This window comes from Ovis canadensis, chromosome 19, assembly GCF_042477335.2.
Source record: "Ovis canadensis isolate MfBH-ARS-UI-01 breed Bighorn chromosome 19, ARS-UI_OviCan_v2, whole genome shotgun sequence".
Taxonomy (NCBI): Eukaryota; Metazoa; Chordata; class Mammalia; order Artiodactyla; family Bovidae; genus Ovis; species Ovis canadensis.
The window spans coordinates 48826264-48852648 of NC_091263.1; the positions used below are offsets into that span (position 1 = coordinate 48826264).

Below are 26385 nucleotides of genomic sequence, written 5' to 3' on the forward strand. Positions count from 1 at the left end.
ATTTCAGTAAGATCAGTCCATGGTTTTGCATGCTTTGTAGACAGAATACCCCAGTTACATTAATGCCTGACCTTAATTGGGCTGTAAGTCTTTTTGAACCAACTTCAATTCCATTTTTCTTTTTCTACCCCATCACATTTCCCCAAATGTTCTTCTGTATTTGTGATGACAAGCATATATTTCATGGAAGTAGCTCTGTGTAGCAGTGAAAACTCTCGTAGTGAGGTCAGCGCATGTTGAAACCCTATTCGACCATGAACTAGCTGCTGAGTGTTGGAAACTAGTCACCATTCTTCTGATCCTCAGTTCTTCTATATCTAAAAATAAGGGTAATAAGTCATCCCTTATGGGAGTTTGGTAAAGGCTGAATGACTTATTTGTCGACTAAACTGCCTAGCAGTGGTGGCAATTACTGAGTACCTATTTTCAAGACATTAGGCTCTGTGTTTTACTTGAGTTATCTCATTTAATCCTGGCATCAACCCTGAAAGGCAAGTACTATTATTATCCTCGTTTTACAGTTGAGAAAACTGATGTCCAAAGAAAGTAACTAATTCAAATAGCTTATAAGCCTTCCTCAGTGATCAGTGCAAAGAAATAGAGGAAAAGAACAGAATGGGAAAGACTAGAGATCTCTTCAAGAAAATTAGAGATACCAAGGAAACATTTCATGCAAAGATGGGCTCGATAAAGGACAGAAATGGTCTGGACCTAACAGAAGCAGAAGATATTAAGAAGAGGTGGCAAGAATACACGGAAGAACTGTACAAAAAAGATCTTCATGACCCAGATAATCATGATGAGCTGATCACTAATGTAGAGCCAGACGTCTTGGAAAGTGAAGTCAAGTGGGCCTTAGAAAGCATCACTACGAACAAAGCTAGTGGAGGTGATGGAATTCCAGTTGAGCTGTTTCAAATCCTTAAAGATGATGCTATGAAAGTGCTGCACTCAATATGCCAGCAAATTTGGAAAACTCAGCAGTGGACACAGGACTGGAAAAGGTCAGTTTTCATTCCAATCCCAAAGAAAGGCAATGCCAAAGAATGCTCAAACTACCGCACAATTGCACTCATCTCACATGCTAGTAAAGTAATGCTCAAAATTCTCCAAGCCAGGCTTCAGCAATACATGAACTGTGAACTTCCAGATGTTCAAGCTGGTTTTAGAAAAGGCAGAGGAACCAGAGATCAAATTGCCAACATGAGCTGGATCATGGAAAAGCAAGAGAGTTCCAGAAAAACATCTACTTCTGCTTTATTGACTATTCCAAAGCTTTTGACTGTGTGGATCACAATAAACTGTGGAAAATTCTGAAAGAGATGGGAATACCAGACCACCTGACCTGCCTCTTGAGAAATCTGTATGCAGGTCAGGAAGCAACAGTTAGAACTGGATATGGAACAACAGACTGGTTCCAAATAGGAAAAGGAGTATGTCAAGGCTGTATGTTGTCACCCTGCTTATTTAACTTCTATGCAGAGTACATCATGAGAAACGCTGGACTGGAAGAAACACAAGCTGGAATCTAGATTGCCGGGAGAAATATCAATAACCTCAGATATGCAGATGACACCACCCTTATGGGAGAAAGTGAAGAGGAACTCAAAGCCTCTTGATGAAAGTGAAAGAGGAGAGCGAAAAAGTTGGCTTAAAGCTCAACATTCAGAAAACGAAGATCATGGCATCTGGTCCCATCACTTCATGGGAAATAGATGGGGAAACAGTGGAAACAGTGTCAGACTTTATTTGGGGGGGCTCCAAAATCACTGCAGATGGTGACTGCACCCATGAAATTAAAAGACATTTACTCCTTGGAAGAAAAGTTATGACCAACCTAGATAGCATATTCAAAAGCAGAGACGTTACTTTGCCGACTAAGGTCCGTCTAGTCAAGGCTATGGTTTTTCCTGTGGTCATGTATGGATGTGAGAGTTGGACTGTGAAGAAGGCTGAGTGCCGAAGAATTGATGCTTTTGAACTGTGGTTTTGGAGAAGACTCTTGAGAGTCCCTTGGACTTCAAGGAGATCCAACCAGTCCACTCTGAAGGAGATCAACCCTGGGATTTCTTCGGAAGGAATGATGCTCAAGCTGAAACTCCAGTATTTTGGCCACCTCATGAGAAGATTTGACTCATTGGAAAAGAGTCTGATGCTGGGAGGGATTGGGGCAGGAGGAGAAGGGGACGACCGAGGATGAGATGGCTGGATGACATCACGGACTCGAAGGATGTGAGTCTGAGTGAACTCTGGGAGATGGTGATGGACAGGGAGGCCTGGCGTGCTGCGATTCATGCAGTCACAAAGAGTCAGACACGACTGAGCGGCTGAACTGAACTGAACTGTAATTGATAGAGCCAGTACTTATGGGTCAGAAGTGAGGATCAGAACCTCATGGTTGGAATTTTACAGCACCTTGAAGTCAGGATCATAAGTTGTTCATCCTTGTATCTTGCCTTCTCATTTTGACCTCAGGAACCAAAGCTACATGTTGTTGTGTGTTGGATGAGTTCTCTCAGTATGAAGATTAAAGAATTATTTTCAAACATTTAGAGAAGACAGTAGAATGGGCCACCTTGCAAAGTAGAAGTTTCCTGTCTTTGAAAATGTTTAAGCTGCTGTTGGCTGACCTCTCAGGTCCTGTCCACATCTGAGGTTTTATAGTTCATTAATCTCCTTGGCATGTCCGCATTCTATAAGGTGCCTTTCCCTGCTGGAGGAGAGGGGAAGAGTACTTGTCTGTGGATTATGTGTTATACTATTCCATCTTCTCTCTTAAAAAGTAAAATCTCCTACATAGGATCTTACCAACCATTATTGTCTAAGCTTTATTAAACAATCAGATTCTTATTTCTACTCCTAATTTTAGTTTTGAGAGCCAGGTTCAGTTCCTTGCTAAAAGAGTATTGTAAGTATCATGTAGCAACATTATTAAGAAATGTATTATTCGGTATGAATGGAGCACTAGATGAATTTATGTGAATTATTCCATGTCTGAGAAGGAACCATTAGGTACTTTTTCTGAATAAAATTCTTTAAGGGAAGGGAATTGGAAATGTACAGTTTTTCCACCCCTTCTCAAAACCCTTGGCTTTGTCTGGGCAGCTAGCATGATGATTGCCCTCAAAATGAGATTACCACGGCACTTTCTAGGTATTCCAGATCTTTAGTTATTTCAAATGCCAGTGCCAAATGAAACATTTATGGAAAAGCTTACAATTAAGCCAAGTAAGTTGAAAATTTGTGCTTACATTGTGAAATGTCAAACATTAAATAGAAATACTATTTTTTTTTTTCTGGAGATAGGAATTCTCTTTGCCTAATTTTTCATGAGTCATCTTTTCTTTACTCATCTTTCTTATCCTTTGAAATTTCCTCTTCAGAGAATTAAAAAAGCTTTTTTCATCGTTTTTCTCTTCAATTCATAAGAGCTCCACTTTTAAGTGGGAGAAATAATGTTAGTTTTCCACAGGGATTGATTATAAATTCCTTCTCCATGTTGAATTACACTGGCCTCTAGTGGTTACCTGTCACAATTATGTTTCATATTGCTCTTGCTTTAACTTATTGTAACACTATACCATATATTGTAATAATTTTTGAGAATCAATTAAGCAGCACAATCAGATTTGTCAGGGGTTTGAAGTAGATTTCATCGTGAAATTGATTGTACTGTATGTACCTTGTGCATCTGTGAAGATAACCACTTGGAACTACAACATAAAACTCCTGTTCTCATACCTGCCTGTTCTCACACACAGGAACTGGAATTCCTGGTCTCACACCTGCCTGGCAGACATTATGCTTGTCCCAGCTTGCTGATAATAACTTTGGAGAACTAGATGACATGGTGTGAAAGGAAACCTTCCTGATCACACTGTGAAGCAGAAGTGTTAGCTTACTGTGGGCACACAAGAAATGGGAGATGACCTTAACTAGTCTTGAGCTGCTCTGAAGACTCCCTCAGGGTTTCTGGACTGAAAACTTGGAGGTGATTTTTTTTGTTTCAAAGTAATCTTAAAAATGAAATTTTAAAAGAGGTACTTCAAGGCATTTAAAAGAATGTGTCTGCCTATCCAAGGAGCTGCTTTCACTTGGATACAACATTAATAATTGTTAACCAGATTTAAGACTACCCTTTGGATTGAGCACATAGGAAAATAACACATTCAGGAAATAAATGCACTGAGGGACTGTGTGAGATGAGTGAGGTGGGCTTCCACAAAGGGACTTTTGTTCAGATGTTTCAGAGAATAAAGAGTAGTTACAGGTTTAGGGTAGAGAAAAGCAAGCACTATCAGGAAAGCAAATGCTTATCTAACTTGTGTGGATTTGGGTAATAAGCGTGCATGTCTGGCCTTTCCAGGTACTGTTCACTTCCTAAAAAGCTACATGGATCTTGTGTGATTTGAGAACTACTATTCCTTCCCTATATATTTTTTCTTTTTTGTAAAGCTATGCTATACCTACTCCCTTGGGGTGCATTTTATTGTTGACTATTAATTGCTCAATGGTGCAGTTTATTTACTTGATAAAAAAAAAGAATAAAGTAACTTTTGGAATAAATGTGAAGCCACTACTTGAAACTAGGCCATTGGAGTTTCAGGGAAGTTAAACATTATCTTTTGGCTAAGGCTGCAGACCTACGTTTTTACTTTTTAACCATCTTTTCTGGTTTGTCTCCCTGCCACTTGTGTTCCTTTAGACAGACTGGGAGGCCGCATGGGGATTCAGACTTACTGAACCTATCTTTCATTACGCTGAAAATAAGAATTGCAAGTCACCTTCTAGACGTGTCTTCCTTAGTTTTTGTTTGCAGCTAATAAACCAGATGAAGTCATTTCAATGCTGAGAAGTTCGTTTTCACCTGCAGGCTATCATTTGTCATTTATAATGGACGGAACCTAAGATAACAAAGCTTTTGGCTTGTTTTCATTTTCCTGCCTTTACCTTGAGTGTAGATTCAGACAGTTAATGAACAGTAATTTCAGATATCTAGGTGTTAGCCATCTCTCAGGAAGAGCAAGAGAAAAAACTGTTTGAAAATATTCATTAAATGGCTTAAACTGAGAGCGTTCAGATATTTTTCTATTATTTTATTGTTTAAGTCATGTCCATGAAAGATGTTATAGAGGAAAAGTATACAAAAATTAAGCTTCCAGTTTTAGAAGTTTCAGCCTCAAAAGGATTTTCTCAAATTCAAGCTGAATTCATCAAAATAAGATGTTCTTATAAGTCTTACTAGGAATTAACTACTCACAGTTTAATTTACAGAGACATTGAGAAAGAGAGTGTGGATAGAGGGTACAAAATCCATAAGAGAGAGTATAAGAACCTGGGGCAAGTCTGAGATGAAGACTTTCTTGACACGATCAGAGACTTTTGTGGAGGGACCCATCCACTCAAGACAACCTCTCTGGGAGGGGCCTGAATGAGTAGAAACACCTCGACTACCCTCTCCTCCTGCCAAGACTTCCCAGTGTCAGCAGAGAAAGGAGTCCATTGATGTAGCCCCTGGAGTCAGCCTTCTAGGACCCAGAGGAACAGGGTGGGAGCCTGGATACATCCCAAGGGACATCGTTTGACTGTTGAGTATGTGCTTCAGGTAGAATATTCTGAATCCTTTTGTCAACAGCTGGAGAAATCCACTGAGGTCTACAAAAGGTTAACCAGAGATGGGAGAGTTCAGACTTACTGAACCTATCTTTTATTACACTGAAAATAAGAATTGCAAGTCACCTTGCAATTAGACATTGAGATGCAAAGCGTTTGGTTAAATTTCTTTCTTTTCAAGCTGTGCGGAGTGCTTTGCCAATGTAGTGTCTAATTTGCTCCAGACATGGTATTCTGACATTTGCTGAACAGCTAAATAAACAAATCAGGCTTCCACACAACAGATTACAGTGAGGTCAGACAGTGGTATCAGCAATTTTAAAATATGGTCTACAGCAGAGCATATTTTTGATGACAGTGACAGCTGATGCTGCTAGTTGACATAGATTGAATTCTATAGATTTTCCTCTTTTCCTGAGTTTAAATCTTACTAGGCACCTGTCCTACCCAGACATTTCAGAAGAACTCTATTTCAAATGGGATATTGATTTTTAATTGGTACCTTTTTTGGAGTTTTTGTTAACTTATATGTTTTGCCTGAATTGATTAAAGTTTTGATGCCAAAGAATATTATCTTCAGTGAAAGTTTTGGAGATTAAGATTGTGGGTGTAAGATTTGGTGTTGGAGGTCATTTTACTGGATGAATAAAGGGTGGAATTTTAGGAGATGAATTGGAAACTTGTTCTTACAAAGAAACTTAGCAGTAAACTGATTTTCACAAATATACTGATGAGATCTGTTATAAAAAGAAGCATATGTATATGTTTTAAAAATTATATTATTTAAAACAATTTAAACATGAATTTTAGTGTATGATAAATGCCTGGTCACTTATTGAGATCTTAACTGGAAACTTACGTTACTACTTTTCCTAGTCACGTATTTTTTCATTAGGGGTTTTTGATAAGAATGTTTGTCAGCTCTTTGTTTTTCAGAAAACTAAATGATCAAGTAGGTTTGAACAGATGTATGAGGCATCACAGAAGCATTATATGCCACCTTCATCTTACACAGACTTGTTATTTACAGAAACAGTGGGTTTTGCTATTAACTAAATTTATCTTCATTTCTCTGTGGTGTGAAGTGCGAATCTGTGTGGTCCTAAGTTTTGGCTCTGTCTGCTTAGCTAACTTTTTTTTTTTAATTTAATTGATGTCAGTCATGAATAAAAGCAAAGAAATCGTCCATAGAAGTATTTTTTCCCTTTTCTGTAGGAATAGTTACCCTGTGGAGATGATAATATTGCAACAGTAGATAGAGAGACATCCTGTTTATAGATTAATAAATGAGTCCTTCACCAAGTTGCCAATTTTATGGGTGTTCTCTATATTAACTCTCCAACTAATAATGATGGACTATACATATTCACATTTATCAACGTGACATAAGTTTGAGATGATTGGCAAAATACTGCTAAGAAAGAATGTGCCAATAAATATTCTTAATCTGCATCAATGTAGCTTCCATTACAAATAAAATATAGATATTGCATTATAAGCAGTAATCATCCTGCCTCGAAAGCAATTATCTGTTAAGCTGGGAAGGCAGTTTTATAACCAAAATATTTCTTAACAGTCTATTTTAATAGCGTATTTTTTTTTTAATAGCGTATTTCTTAAGTGAGCTCACTCTCTCTCTTTCCTTAAGTCTTTTGAAGCTTCATGGTAAAATCATAGGACCAAAATCTCCTTGCTCTGTTTTTTTTTTTTTTTTCTTTTTCTTTTAGTTTCAAATGGCTCTGTGGCCAAATTACACATCATAGTAGTTTTTACAAGAGCTATTTTAAATGCAGGACTCTGAAAAAGAACCTTACATTTGCCATTGTAAATGTTCAAGTGGTTTTTGTAATCCTGGCGATGGTTCTGATTCTCAGTTCAAAAGGATTTGTAAAATGTCTCTGTAAAAGATAAAAAGTGTCTGTCTGTGCTATTCCCTCAAATCTCTGTGTTCTTCAGTCCTTTTAACTTGTCTCCTGTGCCTGCTTATAATGCCAACCAGTATTTCCATCTTTAGATTTTTCCTTCTGCTGAAAATCCTGTTAATAGTTGAGTTCAACACCACCACTATGTTTACTGGTAACTGGGGAAACATTTGTGTCCCACCCTTGCACTGGCCAAAGTAATCATGGTTGCTGTTCTTAATTATAAAAGCCTTCCAGTTTTGCAGATTCATGCAAATATGATCTAAATAGTGCAATGATTAGCATCTTTGTGGAGAAGGACCCTAAATTCCTATGCCACCTAACACCCCAATATATTAGCTCTTAAATACTTACCTTGACAGTTTTCTGGGGGTCAAATTTTCAGCCTTTTGACACTTTTGCAATAAATGACTGAAGTTGGGTATTCTAAGTTAGAACACACATACTCTGCTAAAATTTCCCTAAGAGTGAACTCATACTATTTGACCAGACCATTGTTTTTTCATGGAGCATTACATAAGCCTAATGCTTCATAGACCACACTTTAGAGCACTTTGACTTAAAGAAATAGGTACTTGTCCTGGGAGCAAGAATAACTTCATATGATTCATTATGGAGAGTATCTTTTAACTTATTAAACCAATATTAATAATGGAAGGTGCTTTGGTCCTCTGTAGTGCTGGAAGTCCATATTCAATTTAAAAAAAAAATTAATATATCTAAACATGCACAGTTAATGAGATTGTGAGTGATCATGCTGAATCTGAATTGGGTTTTCTGATTGATTATTTTCTTTGTATTAAGTAAAAGCCATTAAAAGAGAACATTGTTGACAGACTAAATCTTTAAGTGTTAATTATCAAAATATCAAAATATGTATTAGGTAACTAAGTGTAAAGTTAGGGAAACATATCTCTAACATGCTTGTGCCTCTTTCCCCCACTGCCATAGCAGAAATCTCTCTGAATAGGTCACAGATCCCTCTAAACCAGGACGTGGCTCCATCGTTAGTCTCAATGCAGCACTTTGAATAGTCACTCAAACATAGTTACCATACCTCCCACCAGCCATTCCACGGTCTGATATTTAAAATCGGTGTCTTCAGTGATGTCTCTAATGGCATGATTCTCTATTAGAATATTCTTGGTCATAAAAATAGAAATAATAGTATTAGCAAAAGGATAAATTTCAGTGCATCAGAAAGGGAAAAAGGGTGGCTTACCAGTCTACAGAGAGGAGTCTTGTAGGGATATCTACCCCAGTTCAGGAGGGACTGTGGATTTTGAACTCACTGTAATAACATCATGACCCCTCTGCAGTCTTAAGTAGGAATTGCAAACCACAAACTCTGGACAACTCTTTCGTCAAAACAGGGATCTTGTTGGGTTGTGAAGAACCAAAATCACTGGTCTGTGAAACTATAAAAAATATCTTACTCTGATCCATTTTAATTGAGCAGTGAGATTTGAAAGCAAGGAGTAGTTGGCCACCAGAATTTAGAACTCAAGACTGTCCTTGAAACTTGGAAATAAGATCAAAATAGAACTGGGATTCTTGATTAATCGTGAAAGTGACTAGTTATAGAAAGACTGTTGAAGGGAGTGGAAACACCATGGACTTTGAAGTAAGACTGAGTTGGTCCAAATCCTGACTCCACTGCTTAATAGCTGTGTGCCCTTGGACAACTTATTTAAGCTCCTTGAGTCTCAGTTTACATGCCAGGGAAGGTTATAGTGCATCTCTTTTAGCACCTAGGAAAATTAACGTGCAATAAATGCTAAGCCTCCATACCATTTTACTTATCCTAGTGAGGAGCAGCTCACAGGATACATGTATGGTGATTTAGACACATTTTCCTTCTTTCATCCCGGGTGATCTTAGAGGTCAAGCTTAAGGGAAACTTCGTTTTCCAACCAAGCATTGCTCATCCGTCATATATCATTTCCATGCTATCAGTTTTGGGATAACAGATAGATACTCCAAAATTGTGGGGGAGAATGGTCAGATATTTATCTTGATCACTTAAAAATGCTGAAAAGTTGTTTGGGATTTAAATGTTTACTTTAAATTCTGAGCTCTTCAGGCCGATTGTTTACTCACTAATAGTATTTCTTCCTTGCTACTGCTGCTAAGTCACTTCAGTTGTGTCCGACTCTGTGCGACCCCATGGACTGCAGCCCACCAGGCTCCCCCGTCCCTGGGATTCTCCAGGCAAGAACACTGGAGTGGGCTGCCATTTCCTTCTCCAATGCATGAAAGTGAAAAGTGAAAGTCAAGTTGCTTAGTTGTGCCCGACTCTTAGTGACCCCATGGACTGCAGCCCACCAGGGTCCTCCGTCCATGGGATTTAGAAGAAACTAAAAGGGCAGGGTGGGTGGGCGTTTGTCAAGAAATACTGTTGTTCTCATGTCATGTATAAGTTTGGAATCATTTACTTTATTTAACCCAAGGATCCTAGAGCTTGATTTTGTACAAAAGAAAATAATGTCAAACTTCAGGAACAAATCAAAAGTAAAACAGCAAGCTGTGGAAGCTCACTCAGATTTCAGCAAAAGGCAGACCTCGTCCCAGCTGAACTGATCTGTCTGCCTATTTGTAAGATTACAACAAATCCCAGGATTGAATGCCTCACCTGAATCACTTCCCTATTGACTGAATCCATTCAGACTCCTCTCTAATTTAGCAGAGTGTTTTTATTAAAGCCAGGCATACAAACATCAATTATCCAAGCTGCATCTAATTTCCTTCATCATTTATTTTCCTTCTTTGGCTGCCAATGGATTAGAAGACATGATTAGAATTCAGCAGGAAAATAAAAACAACAAGAAAAAAAGAGAAAAACAGTTCGAGAAAAACAGATGCTTAAACAAGAGCAACAACATTCAGAATTAAAACAAGTTATGATTAAAAGAAAGTCCTTATCTTCTCTAATGTAAACACACTTGCTTGATTTTTATCAGCAGTGCCTACTGCACTGGGACTGAATTAGCAGTGTGAACTGGAAGAAGCAGACAGAACCCAGTAGTGGTGCTTACTATGCTTAATGTATACACTACAGTGTGTTCTAAATGCAGTATAGTATTTAAGTGTCTGTAATAATCATTGCAAACTGGATGGCTTATTGCCGAAGTCTCTTCTGTTTGTTCACTTCTAGCCGATGTCAGGAAGAGAAAAAGAACAAAGGCATTCAGGTCATTTTATGAACTTGTTAAAGGTACAGGTTTGTTTCATATGAGTGATATTGATGTTGGAATGGATACATTTATTTAATTAGCCATTGCTACAGCCTAGATAGCATATTAAAAAGCAGAGACATTACTTTGCCAACAAAGGTCCGTCTAGTCAAGGCTATGGTTTTTCCAGTGGTCATGTATGGATGTGAGAGTTGGACTGTGAAGAAAGCTGAATGCCAAAGAATTGATGCTTTTGAACTGTGGTGTTGGAGAAGACTCTTGAGAGTCCCTTGGACTGCAAGGAGATCCAACTAGTCCATCCTAAAGGAGATCAGTCCTGGGTGTTCATTGGAAGGGATGATGCTAAAGCTGAAACTCCAGTACTTTGGCCACCTCATGCAAAGAGTTGACTCATTGGAAAAGACCCTGATGTTGGGAGGGATTGGGGGCAGAAGGGGAAGGGGACGACAGAGGATGAGATGGCTAGATGGCATCACCAACTTGATGGACATGAGATTGGGTAAACTCTAGGAGTTGGTGATGGACAGAGAGGCCTGGTGTACTGCTATTCATGGGGTCACAAAGAGTCGGACACAACTGAGCAACTGAACTGAACAGCCTAGATGCATTAATGCTGTTGATAAGAACAATAAAATGGTACAGCAAAGGAAGAGATCTTAAACTCTGAAAAGTCACTCTGAGAGAAATACAATATGATTTAGAAAAAGAAAAAGAAAAGGAGAGGTGGTTGCAGTGAATCTGAGAATAACCATCAATCAAATTGTGTCTATTTCAAGGGGTGGCAAACTATGACCCATGGGCCAAATCTGGCCTCCCACTTATTTTTTGTGAATCAAGTTTTATGGAAACATGTGAAGTGAAGTGAAGTGAAGTTGCTCAGTTATGTCTGACTCTTTGCAACCCCATGGACTGTAGCCTACCAGGCTCCCCTGTTCATAGGATTTTCCAGGCAATAGTACTGGAGTGGATTGCCATTTCCTTCTCCAGCAGATCTTCCTGACCCAGGGATCAAACCCGGGTCTCCCGAATTGTAGACAGACACTTTACCGTCTGAGCCACCAGGTGCCGGGAGCCAGCCCGGGAGATCCCACCCATGACAGGGTCATGCAGAGAGGCCTGATGGGCAAGGCGAGTCAGGCCTCAGGGGTTCCCCCTTGAATTTCCTGAGCATGTACCCCAAAAACCAGAGTTGGCCTGATTTTATTGTACTGTGCTTTTCCACTCTTCTGACACTCTCTGGAAAAAGTTAACTTAGGGCTTCAGTCTTCTGCATTTGAAAGGAATGTTTCAGCTCAAACCCTCTCTGATGGCTCTCTAACTTGCCTAACAGGTTCCCCCAGACTTTTTACAATTTGTGAATTGCTTACAGCCCCCTAACCAGGAGAGGCACAAAGCTTAAATCATCTTAAAGATACAAAGCCTTTTTTAAAGAGCTAAAAATTATATTGGTGACAGGTTTTCACTGTTGACTCAATGACTGCTGCCAGGCCTCCATATTCTTTATCTTTTAGGCACCTGAGGGATATAGCAATATAGTAGTTTTGATGTTAGCAATGCTAGACTTTTGAGTTAAATTACTTTTCTCTTTATAAATCACTAAACTCCTTTTACTTGTTATAAATTGTTGTATCCTTGCTATGTAAGAATGTAACTTTATTTAGTGCTTTCTGAGAGTGGCACCAGACTTTGGGAAGAACATTTTTGACATAAATAAGTCTTCTGGTTGACAAACCCTTATAAGAAAAGGGCTGTAAAATGTTAATTGGCCTTCTGGCTGGAAGATGATGTAAATCACCTAAGACTTGTGTATACAACTAAGTATGCAGAGAAAAAGCCTGGTCTCGATAAGAGTCAGGGCTGCTGACACTGCATAATTTTGTATTACCCATTGATCTCTATGTACAATTAAAAAGTATAAAAGGCCTTCTGAACAATAGGGGATGGGCAAGTCGCTGGACTGGTTTCCCCCGTGTCTCCTCTTTACTCTATTTTCTAGCTGAATTCCCATCTGGGGCATGGAGGCTCGCCATGTCTACTTACTTGCCCTGGCTTCTGAGATCCGTGAGAGAGGGAGCCCAAGGCAGGGCACCTTCTGATATTCAAACAGACGCCGGTAGCCTAACGTAGATGGTGCAGACTTCTTGTCCTGAAGTTTTTTTGGCTTTCCACGTAAACCAAGTTATTCAGCCTCTTTTCTCCACTAAATTTTCCTACTGTACTATTTCTTCTTAATTTATTTTATATTTCTAATTAAATAAATAAGCTTTCCTCACCTACGCCGTTCACCCTTCGAGTTTCCCTGGATCCACTGGGGCTGGACCCCAGCAACCAGGGAAGAGGAAACGTAGTTGCTTATTTATTTACATATTGTCTAGGACTGCTTTAATGCTACAACAGCAGACTTGAGTAACTGAAACAGAGACTGGCCCTCAAAGCCTAAAATATTTACTAACTAGCCCTTATCCCAGGTGTCCATAGTGTATGTAAAGAATCCACCTGCCAGTGCAGGAGATGCAGGTTTGATCTCTGACTTGGGAAGATCCCCTGGATAAGAAAATGGCAGCCCACTCCAGTATTCTTTCCTGGAAATTCCATGGACAGAGGAGCCTGGTGGGCTGTAGTCCACGGGGTCACAAAGAGTCAGACACGACTGAGTGCACACACCATACTAGTTCTTACCAGAACAAGTGTGCTAACCTCTGGTGTATGTCAGCAGTGCCCCTAAGATCACCCAGCTGTTGCAGACAGCTCTACATGTGATATGGTGAGAAAGAGCCTCATTGACACTGTAACTCCTTAATAGCTAAGAAACCCTAAACTCTCAACCTCAGTCTATCCATGAAACAGAGGTTCTAAAACCCATCTTATAAACTTAATGTGAGGGCACTGTGGATGCTGAATAATGATAGTTCCCTTCCCAACCTCCCTGAAGTCTGCATAGACATATGGAGATGAAAGGCCTTTCAAAACTCATGACATTTGCTCTGTAAGACTCTGATTTGGTTCCTGCAGCTGTAGTCTATCTCGTTTCCCACTGCTTCACATTGGAACTCCCAGCCTCCGGAGACTCCTCCAGGTTCTGTTCAGTTTTTCAATGGCATCAAGTTCTGTCCTGCCCCCTTGACCTTTGCCCTTAGTGTTCTCTGGTCTTGAAGTACTAACTCCTCATTCTCTCATCTACCTGTCCTCTTCTAGACTGTCCTTCAGATACTGTGCTAAATCTCACTGCTTGAGGCCCTCCCTCAGCATGCAGTGTGTAACAGGAACCTGTCCTATGATCTCAGAGTACCCAGTCTGCCTCGCCTTCATGACTGATAATCAGTGTTTATAATTTAAGATATACATGTAGAATATTTCTGGTCTGTGGTGTAAAAATCTTTCTTGTCGAACTAGCTACCAACCACACTTTTTGGTTAAAGAGTACCTAGCACAGAACAGGCTCTCAAGAATATAATTTTCATTCAGCAATCTGTGAGTAGTTACCTTTCATTAAAAGGAGCCAGGATAATCTTAAAGAAAAAACAACTGGAGTTTTGATTCTGATGACATACTGGGTGCATAATTTGGTACAAGTCACTTTACATCTCTGAGCCTCCCTTTTCTCATATGTAAAATGTGATAGATAATATTTACCTCACATGTTTATGGCAGAATCAGGTCTGATAATGAATGAGACAGTACTAAGCATAGTATGTATTGTGGGACCTCAATGGGTTTACTGGCTCCAAAAGACATTTGACAGTAAAGGTGCAGCTCCAGTGATTCTCCAGAACTTTGGTACTCTCAGTTTTCTTATCTGTAAAATGAAGATAAAAATTGTGTCCATCTGATATACTACTTATGTGTTTAGTGTATTAATATAAGTAAAATAGAATACTGCCTACTATGACCTGCTAAATAACTAATTGCTGTTTTGGTTTCTAAATCATATCTGGCTCTTTCAAAACCCCATAAACTATAACCCACCACACTCCTTTGTGCATGGGATTTCCCAGGCAAGAATACTGGAATGGGTTGACATTTCCTTCTCCAGGGGATCTTCCCAAGCCAAGGATCAAACCTGCATCTCCTGCATTGGCAGTTGGATTCTTTGCACTGAGGCACCAGGGAAGCCCTTAAATACTTAGTAACGTTAACTATTGCTGTATTTGAGATTATTATTAACATTTTGATTCTTAAAGATTTTGAACATTTTCCTGGGGAAAGTGTACATTCTAACAAAATTTTATAAATAGTTGCAAAGAGTTCACAATTCCCCTGAAATTTACCCTATGCTTTTAAACCAGTCAATCCTAAGGAAGATCAGTCCTGAACTTTCATTGGAAGGACTGATGCTGAAGCTGAAACTCCAATACTTTGGCTACCTGATGCAAAGAACTGACTGATTAGAAAAGACCCTGATGCTGGGAAAGATTGCAGGAGGAGAAGGGGACAACAGAGGAGGTTGGATGGCATCACCAACTCAATGGACATGAGTTTGAGCAAGCTGTGGGATTTGGTGATGGACAAGGAAGCCTGGCGTGCTGCAGTGCATGGGGTCACAAAGAGTCAAACAAGACTGAGCGACTGAAGTGAACTGATCTGTATATACTGTACATTACCTTTTGCTGTTATCTGCCTATGAGGGCAAATTCTAAAGGATAGGACTTACCTAAAATTATGTCAAAGAATTTCTTTGTGTGTGAACTTATCTGATTGAGATTACCTAGTGTTCATTGTTGTTTAGTCGCCAAGTCGAGTCCTACCCTTCCGCAACCCCATGGATGGTAGCCCACCAGGCTTCTCTGTCTATGAGATTTCCTAGGCAGAAACACTGCACTGGGTTGCCATTTCCTTCTCCAGGGGATTTTCCTGACCCAGAGATTGAACCTGCATCTCCTGTGTTGGCAGGCAGGTTCTTCACCACTGAGCCACCAGGGAAGCCCCACTGTTCAATTCTCAAAGTGATTACATCCCCCCAAAAGGGTTTTATTTGTAAATTTTGTTTGTTTCAGGTTGAGAACTTGTTAAATGCCAAAGCTGTAGCTTTTCTTCTTTTGAAGTTCATTCTTTACATTTAATTGTGGATTGAAATCTGCAGCTGGAGTGTATTTTGCAAAGCCAAACACATGCAAACATTTGAAAAACCTGCATTTGCACTTCCTGGCCACCTGCACAGCAGCCAACAGCTGCTACAGACCCCTCATTGGGAGTGGCTGTCTGTGGTCCAGGGATCTGTGCAGTTGATCTGACACCATAACCTCCTCACTAGATGATCTTTACTTTTATGAAACAGTAAATAGCAACCCTTGTAATCCTCCCCCCGAGAATTTAGAAAAGCCTACTTCTGAAAGCACTTAGGAATCTTGGGGAGAGTTTCGAATTCATGAAAAGGCCTAGTGCCAACTTTAAAAACATTCCCTTTGCCAGAGGGGAAAAAATACTATTAAAAGTTTCTGTTGGTATTGTCATGGAGCAGCAGTTAGGGGTTATAATAATAAATGAACACGTGAGGCACACATTGCAGATTTGACATGCTTTATAAATGCAAAATAATGATGATATCACAAGGCTTTCATTTTCAGACTCTCTTAATTTCATTCTCAGTTTGAGATTGCAGATTATAGTAGAAATCAGCCCAAAGTGAAAGCTTAAATCAGATTTCCATTAAAGTGCTTGACTACAGAAAATTAGTTTGTAGGAGGAGACAACCACATCATTTCTGGTGGTGTGGGGTCTTTCTGTCACCCTTGTGGTGATTTCATCGTGGTGCCCATGGTACACCATGTTTCCCAAACAACCCTGTGTCCCTGAGCTAAGTGGCCTGTTCACTTCTGTGTCTTGCTGTTCTTCTTATAAAAATATTAACTGCTTTGTTAGTATCACTCATACTCTTTCTCTCCTTCTCTTTCTCTCACATACGCATTCTGTCATGCTCTCTCTCTCACTGGTTGTCTTTCTTAGTGTCTCTCATGCTCCCACATGGTTGTTCTATATTTCTCATCTCACATTTGCTCACATATTCACACTTCTCTCTTTCCCATCACTCCCCTTTTCACCCCAAGGGAGACTTTCAAGGCTTGTCTTCATCTAGCTCTGGGAAAGAAAGGAATAAGCCAAAAGAGCCAAGTTCCCATCCCTGGCCTCTGGTGCCTTCCAGTCTACCTCACCTACATTTTCTCAGGTTATTTCCGCATTCAGCCTGTAGGTCCTAAGTGAACCAGGTTGCATACCAGCTCTGCCTTCATCCTGGTTGCCCTCTGTTACCTGAGTTGCTGCTCTCTCTTTTTCTTTGTCACCTGGAACAACACAGCTTCCAAAAGGCCCCTCTTGCTACAATAGTCTGCACCACTGGTGGTGCCCTGGTCTTAGCTCCATGAGACTATGGAGGCAGGACTGCAGTTGACAGTTTACTAGTCTGATTCTCAAACTCCTCTTTGTTCTTTGAGTACAGTGATGACGCCTTACTCATCTCCATATCCCAAGGACTTAACTCTGTTGTGTCTAATATAAGGGAGATGACCATTAAGTGTCTGTTGAAATTAATTTATTCCAGTCTTTAAACTATTATTTATTAGGTGATTGTGCTATGTCATGGATCACATTAGATCCTTATTTAAAAAAAAAAAAAACAAAAAGCAAAAAACTCCTGTTGTAGAGGAGCACGGAGGTGGCCTGCCCTGAGTGTTGTGCCTAGGGCATGGAGATGCGGGGTGGATTTACTACACTTGAGAACAGCTATTCTTTCAGCACACCTAACAAGCCACCTATTCCCCCACCTTTCGAAAAGAGGACTTTTCTGAGGGTTCAATACTGGTTGAAGTGGTTGACTCACTTTTAGGTACAAGTTGTTTTATGAAGAGTATCTGTTTTTATTTGTCAGATGCTAATTAAACACAATGAGAGACTGATGTGAGAGATTCAAAGGAACTTATACTGTAAGAGGCAATAGCAGCGTCACAGCTCATATCTGATACTGACTCCAGGGTATATATATACTGAGTAGAACTGAATCACAGGGCCAGAGGCATCTTCCTGCCTCTAGTCCCCCACTCCTGCCACTGTGGGTGACTTTACGTATGTTCGTGGTATGTGGTGTGACTACTCTCTAGAATGATTATACGGTTTTAGATGGATTAAACAGAATAATTCACCATAACTTGATGATAGAGGAAAGCTTCACTGAGAATTTGTTGACATCTGAATTCATCCTTAAAGAATGTAGAAGTTGGACCATGGCAGAGATGTACATGGGCCAGTGTGTGCTTTTCTAGAAAGCTTAGTTCTTCTACAGAAACTGAGTAAGCCTCAGCTGTTCCTGAGTTTCTCTTTTGGACCCTGTGGAGTCATTATTGCTCTTAAGTGTATTTTTCTTCCATTGTTCTGGCAAACTTCTCTCCATCCCACAGCTATTTGGAAACTACTGCTGTACCAAGCCTCAATACTAACAGCATTTAATAGCCATCATTAGAAAGCAAACTTCTGCTTACCAGTCAGCCTGCTGTGAATAGTAATGGGAGATTTCTTTTTTGGGAGTAGCCCCAATCTCTTAATTGGTTTGAAAAATATTGCTCATTTATTTTATTCTTAAAACATTACCTTTTTGCTGAACTTTAATAAGTTCAGTTTTCTATCACATTCAAATTCAACATAGCTGCAGTCTGCTGAAAGGTTTCCTTCTTGTACATGCTGTCTGGGTAACCTGTCCACTTTCACCATTGCTTATATCAGTAAATGCATGTATAAATATCCGTAAAGTACCTTGCATGCCCAGTCGCTTCACGTCTGACTCATTGTGACCCTATAGACTGTAGCCCGCCAGGCTCCTGTCCATGGGATTCTGCAGGCAAGAATAGTGGAGTGGGTTGCCATGCCCTCCTCCAGGGGATCTTCCCAACCTAGGGATTGAACCTGGGTCTTCTGTGTTTCTAGTACCACAGGTGGATTTTTAACCTCTGAGCCACCCGGGAGGTCCCATAAAGTACTTTATAGGCATGTAATAAGCATGTCATGTGTCTTATCTCATTTAGGCCTTTCAGTAACTTTATGGACTAGGTACTATTATTCCCATTTCATAGGTGAGAAAGCCGTATTCAAGATAGTGTATGTCCCTTGCCCAAGATTCTAGCTCTAGGAGCTGGCATGAATGAAGTATCCACAGGCCACCCAGAAGCTGACTTGGAGCCTCACCTCTGCTGCTCATTAGCTGTGTAACATTGGGACAAATTGTGTGGGTTTTCTGAATGGCTTTATCTGGTATAGAGGGTTAATCCTCACTGTACTTACTGTACACACTGCGAGTATCAAAATTAAAAATGAAAGTTCATGTAATGGCACTTTTAAAGCAGTTGAGTCCTGAACAAATGTGAGGTGTTCTTTTCTCATATGTTTTGTGTAGTTAATTCAGCATATTGGAATAAATGGAATTTTAAAATGGCATGCAGCACACACATATATGCTTCGCAATTAGTGTGGGAGAATTTAATTGTCACTCCATTGTTGGAATTTTGATGCCTCCAGCTTGATGAATAGCCATGATCTGTGGGTGTTATCAATTAATCTAGGTAATGAATTCTCTTCATTATCTCGTTCTTCATGTTAATTATACAGGATTTTCTTAAACCTATTTATCAAGTCAGGGCAAGTACAGTTTTTTTTTTGGGGGGGCCCACGTGCCTTTGAATATGGAATATGTACAAACAGGTTAGCATGATGAGTTTAAATTTACATTTCAGAAAAATTCTAGTCAGTAGCATGTAGTGTAAACTTGTATCTCTTTATTGGGAGGGTCTGTTTTTAATTAAAAAGGTCATTCATTATCTAAGATTATTAAGCTACCTATGAATTTTAAGTATTAATATATACTTCTGGCTTATCAAAGAAGTATTAAGGAGGCATAGAAAAATTTGAATTTTTACCTGTTAAATAATGTCACTAGTTTTAAAAGGTACCATGACAGGTAAAAATTCAAGTATAAACTATAAAGGGAAAAGTTACAAGTACATGAATTTTTTAAAAATATAAATTTATTCATTTTAATTAGAGGTTAATTACTTTACAGTATTGTATTGGTTTTGCTGTACAAAACATGAATCCACCACAGGTATACATGTGTTCCCCATCCTGAACCCCCCACTCTCCTCCCTCCCCGTACCATCCCTCTGGGTCGTCCCAGTGCACCAGCCCCAAGCATCCAGTATCACGCATCAAACCTGGACTGGTGATTTGTTTCATATATGATATTATACATGTTTCAATGCCATTCTCCCAAATCATCCCACCCTCTCCCTCTCCCACAGAGTCCAAAAGACTGTTCGATACATCTGTGTCTCTTTTGCTATCTTGCATACAGGGTTATCGTTACATCTTTCTAAGTTCCATATATATGTGTTAGTATACTGTACTGGTGTTTTTCTTTCTGGCTTACTTCACTCTGTATAATCGGCTCCAGTTTCATCCACCTCGTTAGAAATGATTCAAATGTATTCTTTTTAATGGCTGAGTAATACTCCATTGTGTATATGTACCACAGCTTTCTTATCCATTCATCTGCTGATGGACATCTAGGTTGTTTCCATGTCCTGGCTATTATAAACAGTGCTGCAATGAACATTGGGGTACATGTGTCTCTTTCAATTCTGGTTTCCTTGGTGAGTATGCCCAGCAGTGGAATTGCTGGGTCATAGGCAGTTCTATTTCCAGTTTTTTAAGGAATCTCCACTATGTTCTCCATAGTGGCTGTGCTAGTTTGCATTCCCACCAACAGTGTAATAGGGTTCCCTTCTCTCCACACCCTCTCCAGCATTTATTGCTTGTAGACTTTTGGATCACAGCCATTCTGACTGGCTTGAAATGGTACCTCATTGTGGTTTTGATTTGCATTTCTCTGATAATGAGTGATGTTGAGCATCTTTCCATGTGTTTGTTAGCTATCTGTATGTCTTCTTTGGAGAAATATCTATTTAGTTCTTTGGCCCATTTTTTGATTGGGTCGCTTATTTTTCCTGGAATTGAGCTGCAGGAGTTGCTTGAAGTACATGAAATTTTAAATGACACTACTTGTAATATAACAGTACCAGACAGCAATATAAGACAAAGCAGAAGACAGTATATAAGAAATAAGTGGCTTATTCATTTTGAATTCAGAGAAGTGATTGATAAGATAATTTGGGTTAATATGTTAATGTTATTTAGTGATATTTATTAATTAAGTACTCAATTTTAACTTTCTTAACATCTTGGTCCTTTTATTGTGTTCTTTTTTTTTTTAAGACAGCATTATTTTAATTATCTTTGTTAATTAGCCAGTTACTTGAGGGAATGCTGACTGTCAGCATTTTGATGAGCACCTTCCTATTTTGATTTCAGGTTGAAGCCATCCTAGTCAATATTTTTGGTGGAATTGTCAACTGTGCCATCATTGCCAATGGGATCACCAAAGCCTGCCGAGAGCTGGAACTCAAGGTGCCACTGGTGGTCCGGCTTGAAGGTAAGTTACCACAGATGTCCACAGTGCCAGGACATCCTTCTTCAGGATCAGGTGACCAGCATGTTCTGCATTCACAGACTTCCTGAGACAACATAAGGAAACACTGGGTTACATAAGATGACACAAATGCAGTACAGCAGTACCTCTCTGAACTTCTAATCTGGTTTGCAGCTCTCCAAGAAGAGCGTATGTTATAAGTATCCAAATTTTCCAAACATATTCCAGAGTGGAACCCTTTTATTATGAATCATATCATGAGTTGGTATTCTGGGGAAAACACTCTGAGAAATGCTGCTCCAAGAATTTTTCATCATGAGACAGCAGAGGTTCTGAAACTTTTTCATCTAATACTTAATTGATGAATAAATTAATTTGGTAATAAAAATAACTACTTGGAAAATTTTAAGTACTTATTTTTAAGTAATAATTTAATTTTTATATTATATATTTTATATATATATATATACTATATAGTTATAAAGAATAACTATGTCTTTTAAATTTTAGTAATAATAGCAGTATCGCTTTATGGTTTTACAAATTCCTTTAATATCTAGCTTAATAATTGCTTCTGTATCAGAACTTTTGCAATATGTTGTTTTGATAAAAGTATATGAATAAAATCTGGCCTCATAGAGTCATATATCTGGAAAAGTGAGCAGTTCTTAATAATCATTTTATATAATTCTGAATATTAATCCTTGTTACTACACTAAAACCTATAAGTAATAGTTTCTTTATTAAAGATTAGTTTTAATGAAGAATCTGAAACTATTTCAATGCACTTTTTATACTCTGTTATATTAAAATCCATTGGTCTATCTTAGACAGTAAGTAGATTTTACACATGTGTGACTTATTGATCATTTGGAAAATTTTGGATTGTGCAGATCTTCCAAAGGTTAGCACATTTCAACATACAGTATCAAAAAATTCACATCTGTTAATATCACACCATTATCAGTGAAGCTTCTTAGTATTGAGAAGTTGTCAAAGTGGTGGATGCAAATTTTCCAGAATTCTAATTTTCATTTGAAAATACAAATTTTTCTCAGTATCCATAGAATGGTAAACTGTTTTCCTTGCAGTAACAGTCTTAATTCACCCATTTTGGGGACAATGTCTACCAGATATATAAGACTGAACGAGTGTATTATGTTCTTTGTTATTCCAAGAAAAAATAATATTCCGTGGAAGAGTGGGGTTTTAGCTTGCTACTCAAACAATTATAACATGCTTTTCATCATAGTTCTGTATACAGCTGAGTGCTTTGTGTATACTGCCCATTTGATCACACAGAGTATTAGAAAGATGTGTATTCAAGGGTTGAAACTTAATAAAATTACTATTTTTTTTTCATTAAGGACATTCTTACTTGAAAGTGGAAAGTTTTCCTTGTGAATGTGAGGTGGTGAAAAATAAAATGAATACTAGTACACATCAGAGCTGCTTGATCCTTACTAACATGCCAGCAGTTTTATGTACAGTTACTTTTGCTTCATCAGGGCAGATGCCAACAGAGAAGTATTATTATTATTATTACTACTACTTTAAAAATAGTTCTTACATCATGGACCTTGCCCAGGATTCTGTAAGCTACACTTTGAGGAACACTGTAGTGGAGAAGCAGAAACAGACAGTTTGATGTGAAAACTATGCAAAAGTCCCATCCACATCGTCAGCAAATTCACATTACAATGATCAAGCAGACTCCAGTAGTATCATTTTGGGGACAGTTTAATTTGTCCATTCACCGTTCTGGTACTATAGTTCCTTAGAGACCTTCTTCTCAAGATAAAGTCCAGGGATATTTTGACACTGACTGTGTAGCACTGTTTTCTTTTGAAGTCTAACCTTCAGAACAGCTGCAGTCCATTTTTCTCTGCTTGCTTCTTTCTTTGTGTCTCTTTCTTCCCTTACCTTCTACCTCCTTGAGATTATCTAGCTCACAGACTTAGATATACACCATATGGACTTGACAGAAATAATGATCACAAAGGAAAAATGAAAATAGCAGGGGCTCCAGTTGGCAAAGTTTAATATGGACATTAAAACATATAATTGAATTAAAAGTTCTTACAAATGTAAATGTGACATGATTGGTCCCAATAAAAATAATTTCAGTGAAAGGATAATGATTGAAGTGATTGGCAAGGCTGCAGTGAAAATTCATCAGGTAATTAGTGTGTTCATCAGTGTATTTATAACTCTGATTAAAATGTTGGTCTCAAACTGTTTTCAGGGTCAAAATGATCAGTGAGCCTCAGATTCTAAAAGTCAGCTCTTCATGTATTCTTAAAGGGGAGCAGGTCTCCATGAGCAATTCAGGGTTTGAAATGTCTTAAATCTGTTAGACCATCGGATTTGTATTTTTTTCTTTTTTAGATTTGTATCTTTTAAGTTAAAACATTACCAAGGTATATGCTTGTGGTTTTTAAATTAATTAAGTAATATTATAACTACTGTGTGTAAGCCATTGAGCTTTAGACATTAAGGAGTGTGCTTAGACCTATAAGAAATTATGTCAGTTACTAGATAACTGGGGAAATAAAATAAAAAGTAAAATTAACATTGCAAGCTAATATATATATATAAAACGTAAACCATTGTTTGCCCTAAGAAAATCTGCTTCTATATTAATAGCAGTAGCTTTTGGGGCATCTCACAAAATCACCAGCCTGGCTTTTGGAAATGTTCATACCTAATGGCAATCCACTCCAGTATTCTTGCCTGGAAAATCCCGTGGACAGAGGATCCTGGAGGGTGGGCTACAGTACATGGGGTCACAAAGAGTTGGACATGACTGAGTGACTAACAGTTAAGGATGTCCACCATCTCATGGGGAACTGAAGATAAGCTTGAAGAGGATACTGGGCCCCAAATGTATATAGCCTACAAATGTGAAGGGTGACATTTTCTGCCAGTCCCTTCATTTCATCGTCATAGTTTGCTGTCTTGGCTCTGATCATAGACAACAAAATACAGAAATTTGGTGATCGTATTATCCATAAAGACAACCAGATATAAACCAGGCTCTGTGCTCTTTATGCTAAGGGACTAAAGCGTGTGTTCTTTAAGTTGAGCCTATTGTAGCTCAGCCCACGTTCATTATCATACCTTGTATTTTGTTTTCTGAAGTATAGTTGATTTAGAATGTTGTGTTAATTTTTACTATATATATGTACTTTTTCATATTCTTTTCATTATGGTTTATCATAGAATATTGAATATGGCATATCCTTTTTTAAAAAAAAACTTACTCAATATTGACTACTGTAATTATAGTACATTTATAGATATAAATTAGCAGTGATATGTTATGAAAGGAAGATTTTCAAGGTGAACGTAGAAATAACTAAGCTTTGAATCTTTGAAAAGAAGGAAGAAGGAGGAAATTTGTAAAGGACCAGAAGCAAGTTGTCAGATCTGTTACATATTTGGGAGTTGGTACTTGGATCATAACAGTAGCAGAAACTGAAAGCCAGAACCCGAGTAGATCAGTAGGCTTTCCTGGAGAAAGCAGTGTATTTGTAGCAGCATATTATGGATGAAAAGAACTGAGGGGGACAATTAAGTTAGTAGCCAGAATTTACAGTATTAGGTAGAATCTAAAACCCAAGCAAATTTGCCTGATAGAGGTAAAATTGAATAGGAACAAGAACAGAACTAGAAAAAGAGATGAGAGAAAGTGGGGCTCTAAGGTTTAAATCTATGACCAGAAGAACAATGGCATGGTTAACGGACTTGGGAAAGTCAAAAGTAGAAACTAGATAGACTGGGAAAGGATGACATTAAGGTGTAATCATCCTTTATTTGCCCAAACTACCGTACAGTTGCACTCATCTCACATGCCAGCAAAGTAATGTTTAAAATTCTCCAAGTCAGGCTTTAACAGTGTGTGAACCATGAACTTCCACATGTTCAACCTGGATTTAGAAAAGGCAGAGGAACCAGAGATCAAATTGCCATAATCTGTTGGATTGTAGAAAAAGCAAGAGAATTAAAAAAAAAAAATCTGCTTCATTGACTATGCTAAAGTCTTTGTGCGGATCACAACAAACTGGAAAATTCCTAAAGAGATGGGAATACCAGACCACCTGACCTGCCTCTTGAGAACCCTATATGCAGGTCAGGAAGCAACAGTTAGAACTGGACGTGGAACAACAGACAGGTTCCAGATAGGAAAAGGAGTACGTCAAGGCTGTATATTGTCACCCTGCTTATTTAACTTCTATGCAGAGTACATCATGAGAAACACTGGACTGGAAGAAACACAAGCTGGAAGCAAGATTGCCGGGAGAAATATCAATAACCTCAGATATGCAGATGACCCCACCCTTATGGCAGAAAGTGAAGAGGAACTAAAAAGCTTCTTGATGAAAGTGAAAGAGGAGAGCGAAAAAGTTGGCTTCAAGCTCAACGTTCAGAAAATGAAGATCATGGCATCTGGTCCCATCATTTCATGGGAAATAGATGGGGAAACAGTGGAAACAGTGTCAAACTTTATTTTGGAGGGCTCCAAAATCACTGCGGAAGGTGATTGCACTCATGAAATTAAAAGACGCTTACTCCTTGGAAGAAAAGTTATGACCAACCTAGATAGCATGTTCAAAAGCAGAGATATTACTTTGCCGAATAAGGTCCGTCTAGTCAAGGCTATGGTTTTTCCAGTAGTCGTGTATGGATGTGAGAGTTGGACTGTGAAGAAGACTGAGTGCCGAAGAATTGATGCTTTTGAACTGTGGTGTTGGAGAAGACTCTTGAGAGTCCCTTGGACTGCAAGGAGATCCAACCAGTCCATTCTGAAGGAGATCAGCCCTGGGATTTCTTTGGAAGGAATGATGCTAAAGCTGAAACTCCAGTACTTTGGCCACCTCATGCGAAGAGTTGACTCATTGGAAAAGACTCTGATGCTGGGAGGGATTGTGGGCAGGAGGAGAAGGGGACAACAGAGGATGAGATGGCTGGATGGCATCACGGACTCGATGGACGTGAGTCTGAGTGAACTCTGGGAGTTGGTGATGGACTGGTGTTGGACAGGGAGGCCTGGCGTGCTGCGATTCATGGGGTTACAAAGAGTCAGACACGACTGAGCAACTGAACTGAACTGAACTGAACGTCCAAGAATTGGTGCTTGGAGAAGAATCTTGAGAGTCCCTTAAGCAGCAAGGAGATCTAACCAGTCCAT

At 38.9% G+C, this 26385-nt stretch overlaps 1 protein-coding gene across 1 annotated transcript in view; it reads left to right on the forward strand.

Moving 5' to 3' along the window:
* The window catches only part of SUCLG2 (succinate-CoA ligase GDP-forming subunit beta), a 287354-nt gene that overhangs the window by 242276 nt on the left and 18693 nt on the right, over nt 1-26385 (forward strand). The window contains exon 10 of the mRNA XM_069561842.1: nt 21077-21197. Within this exon, the coding sequence (XP_069417943.1) occupies nt 21077-21197 (121 nt within the window). The remainder of the gene's footprint in view (nt 1-21076; nt 21198-26385) is intronic.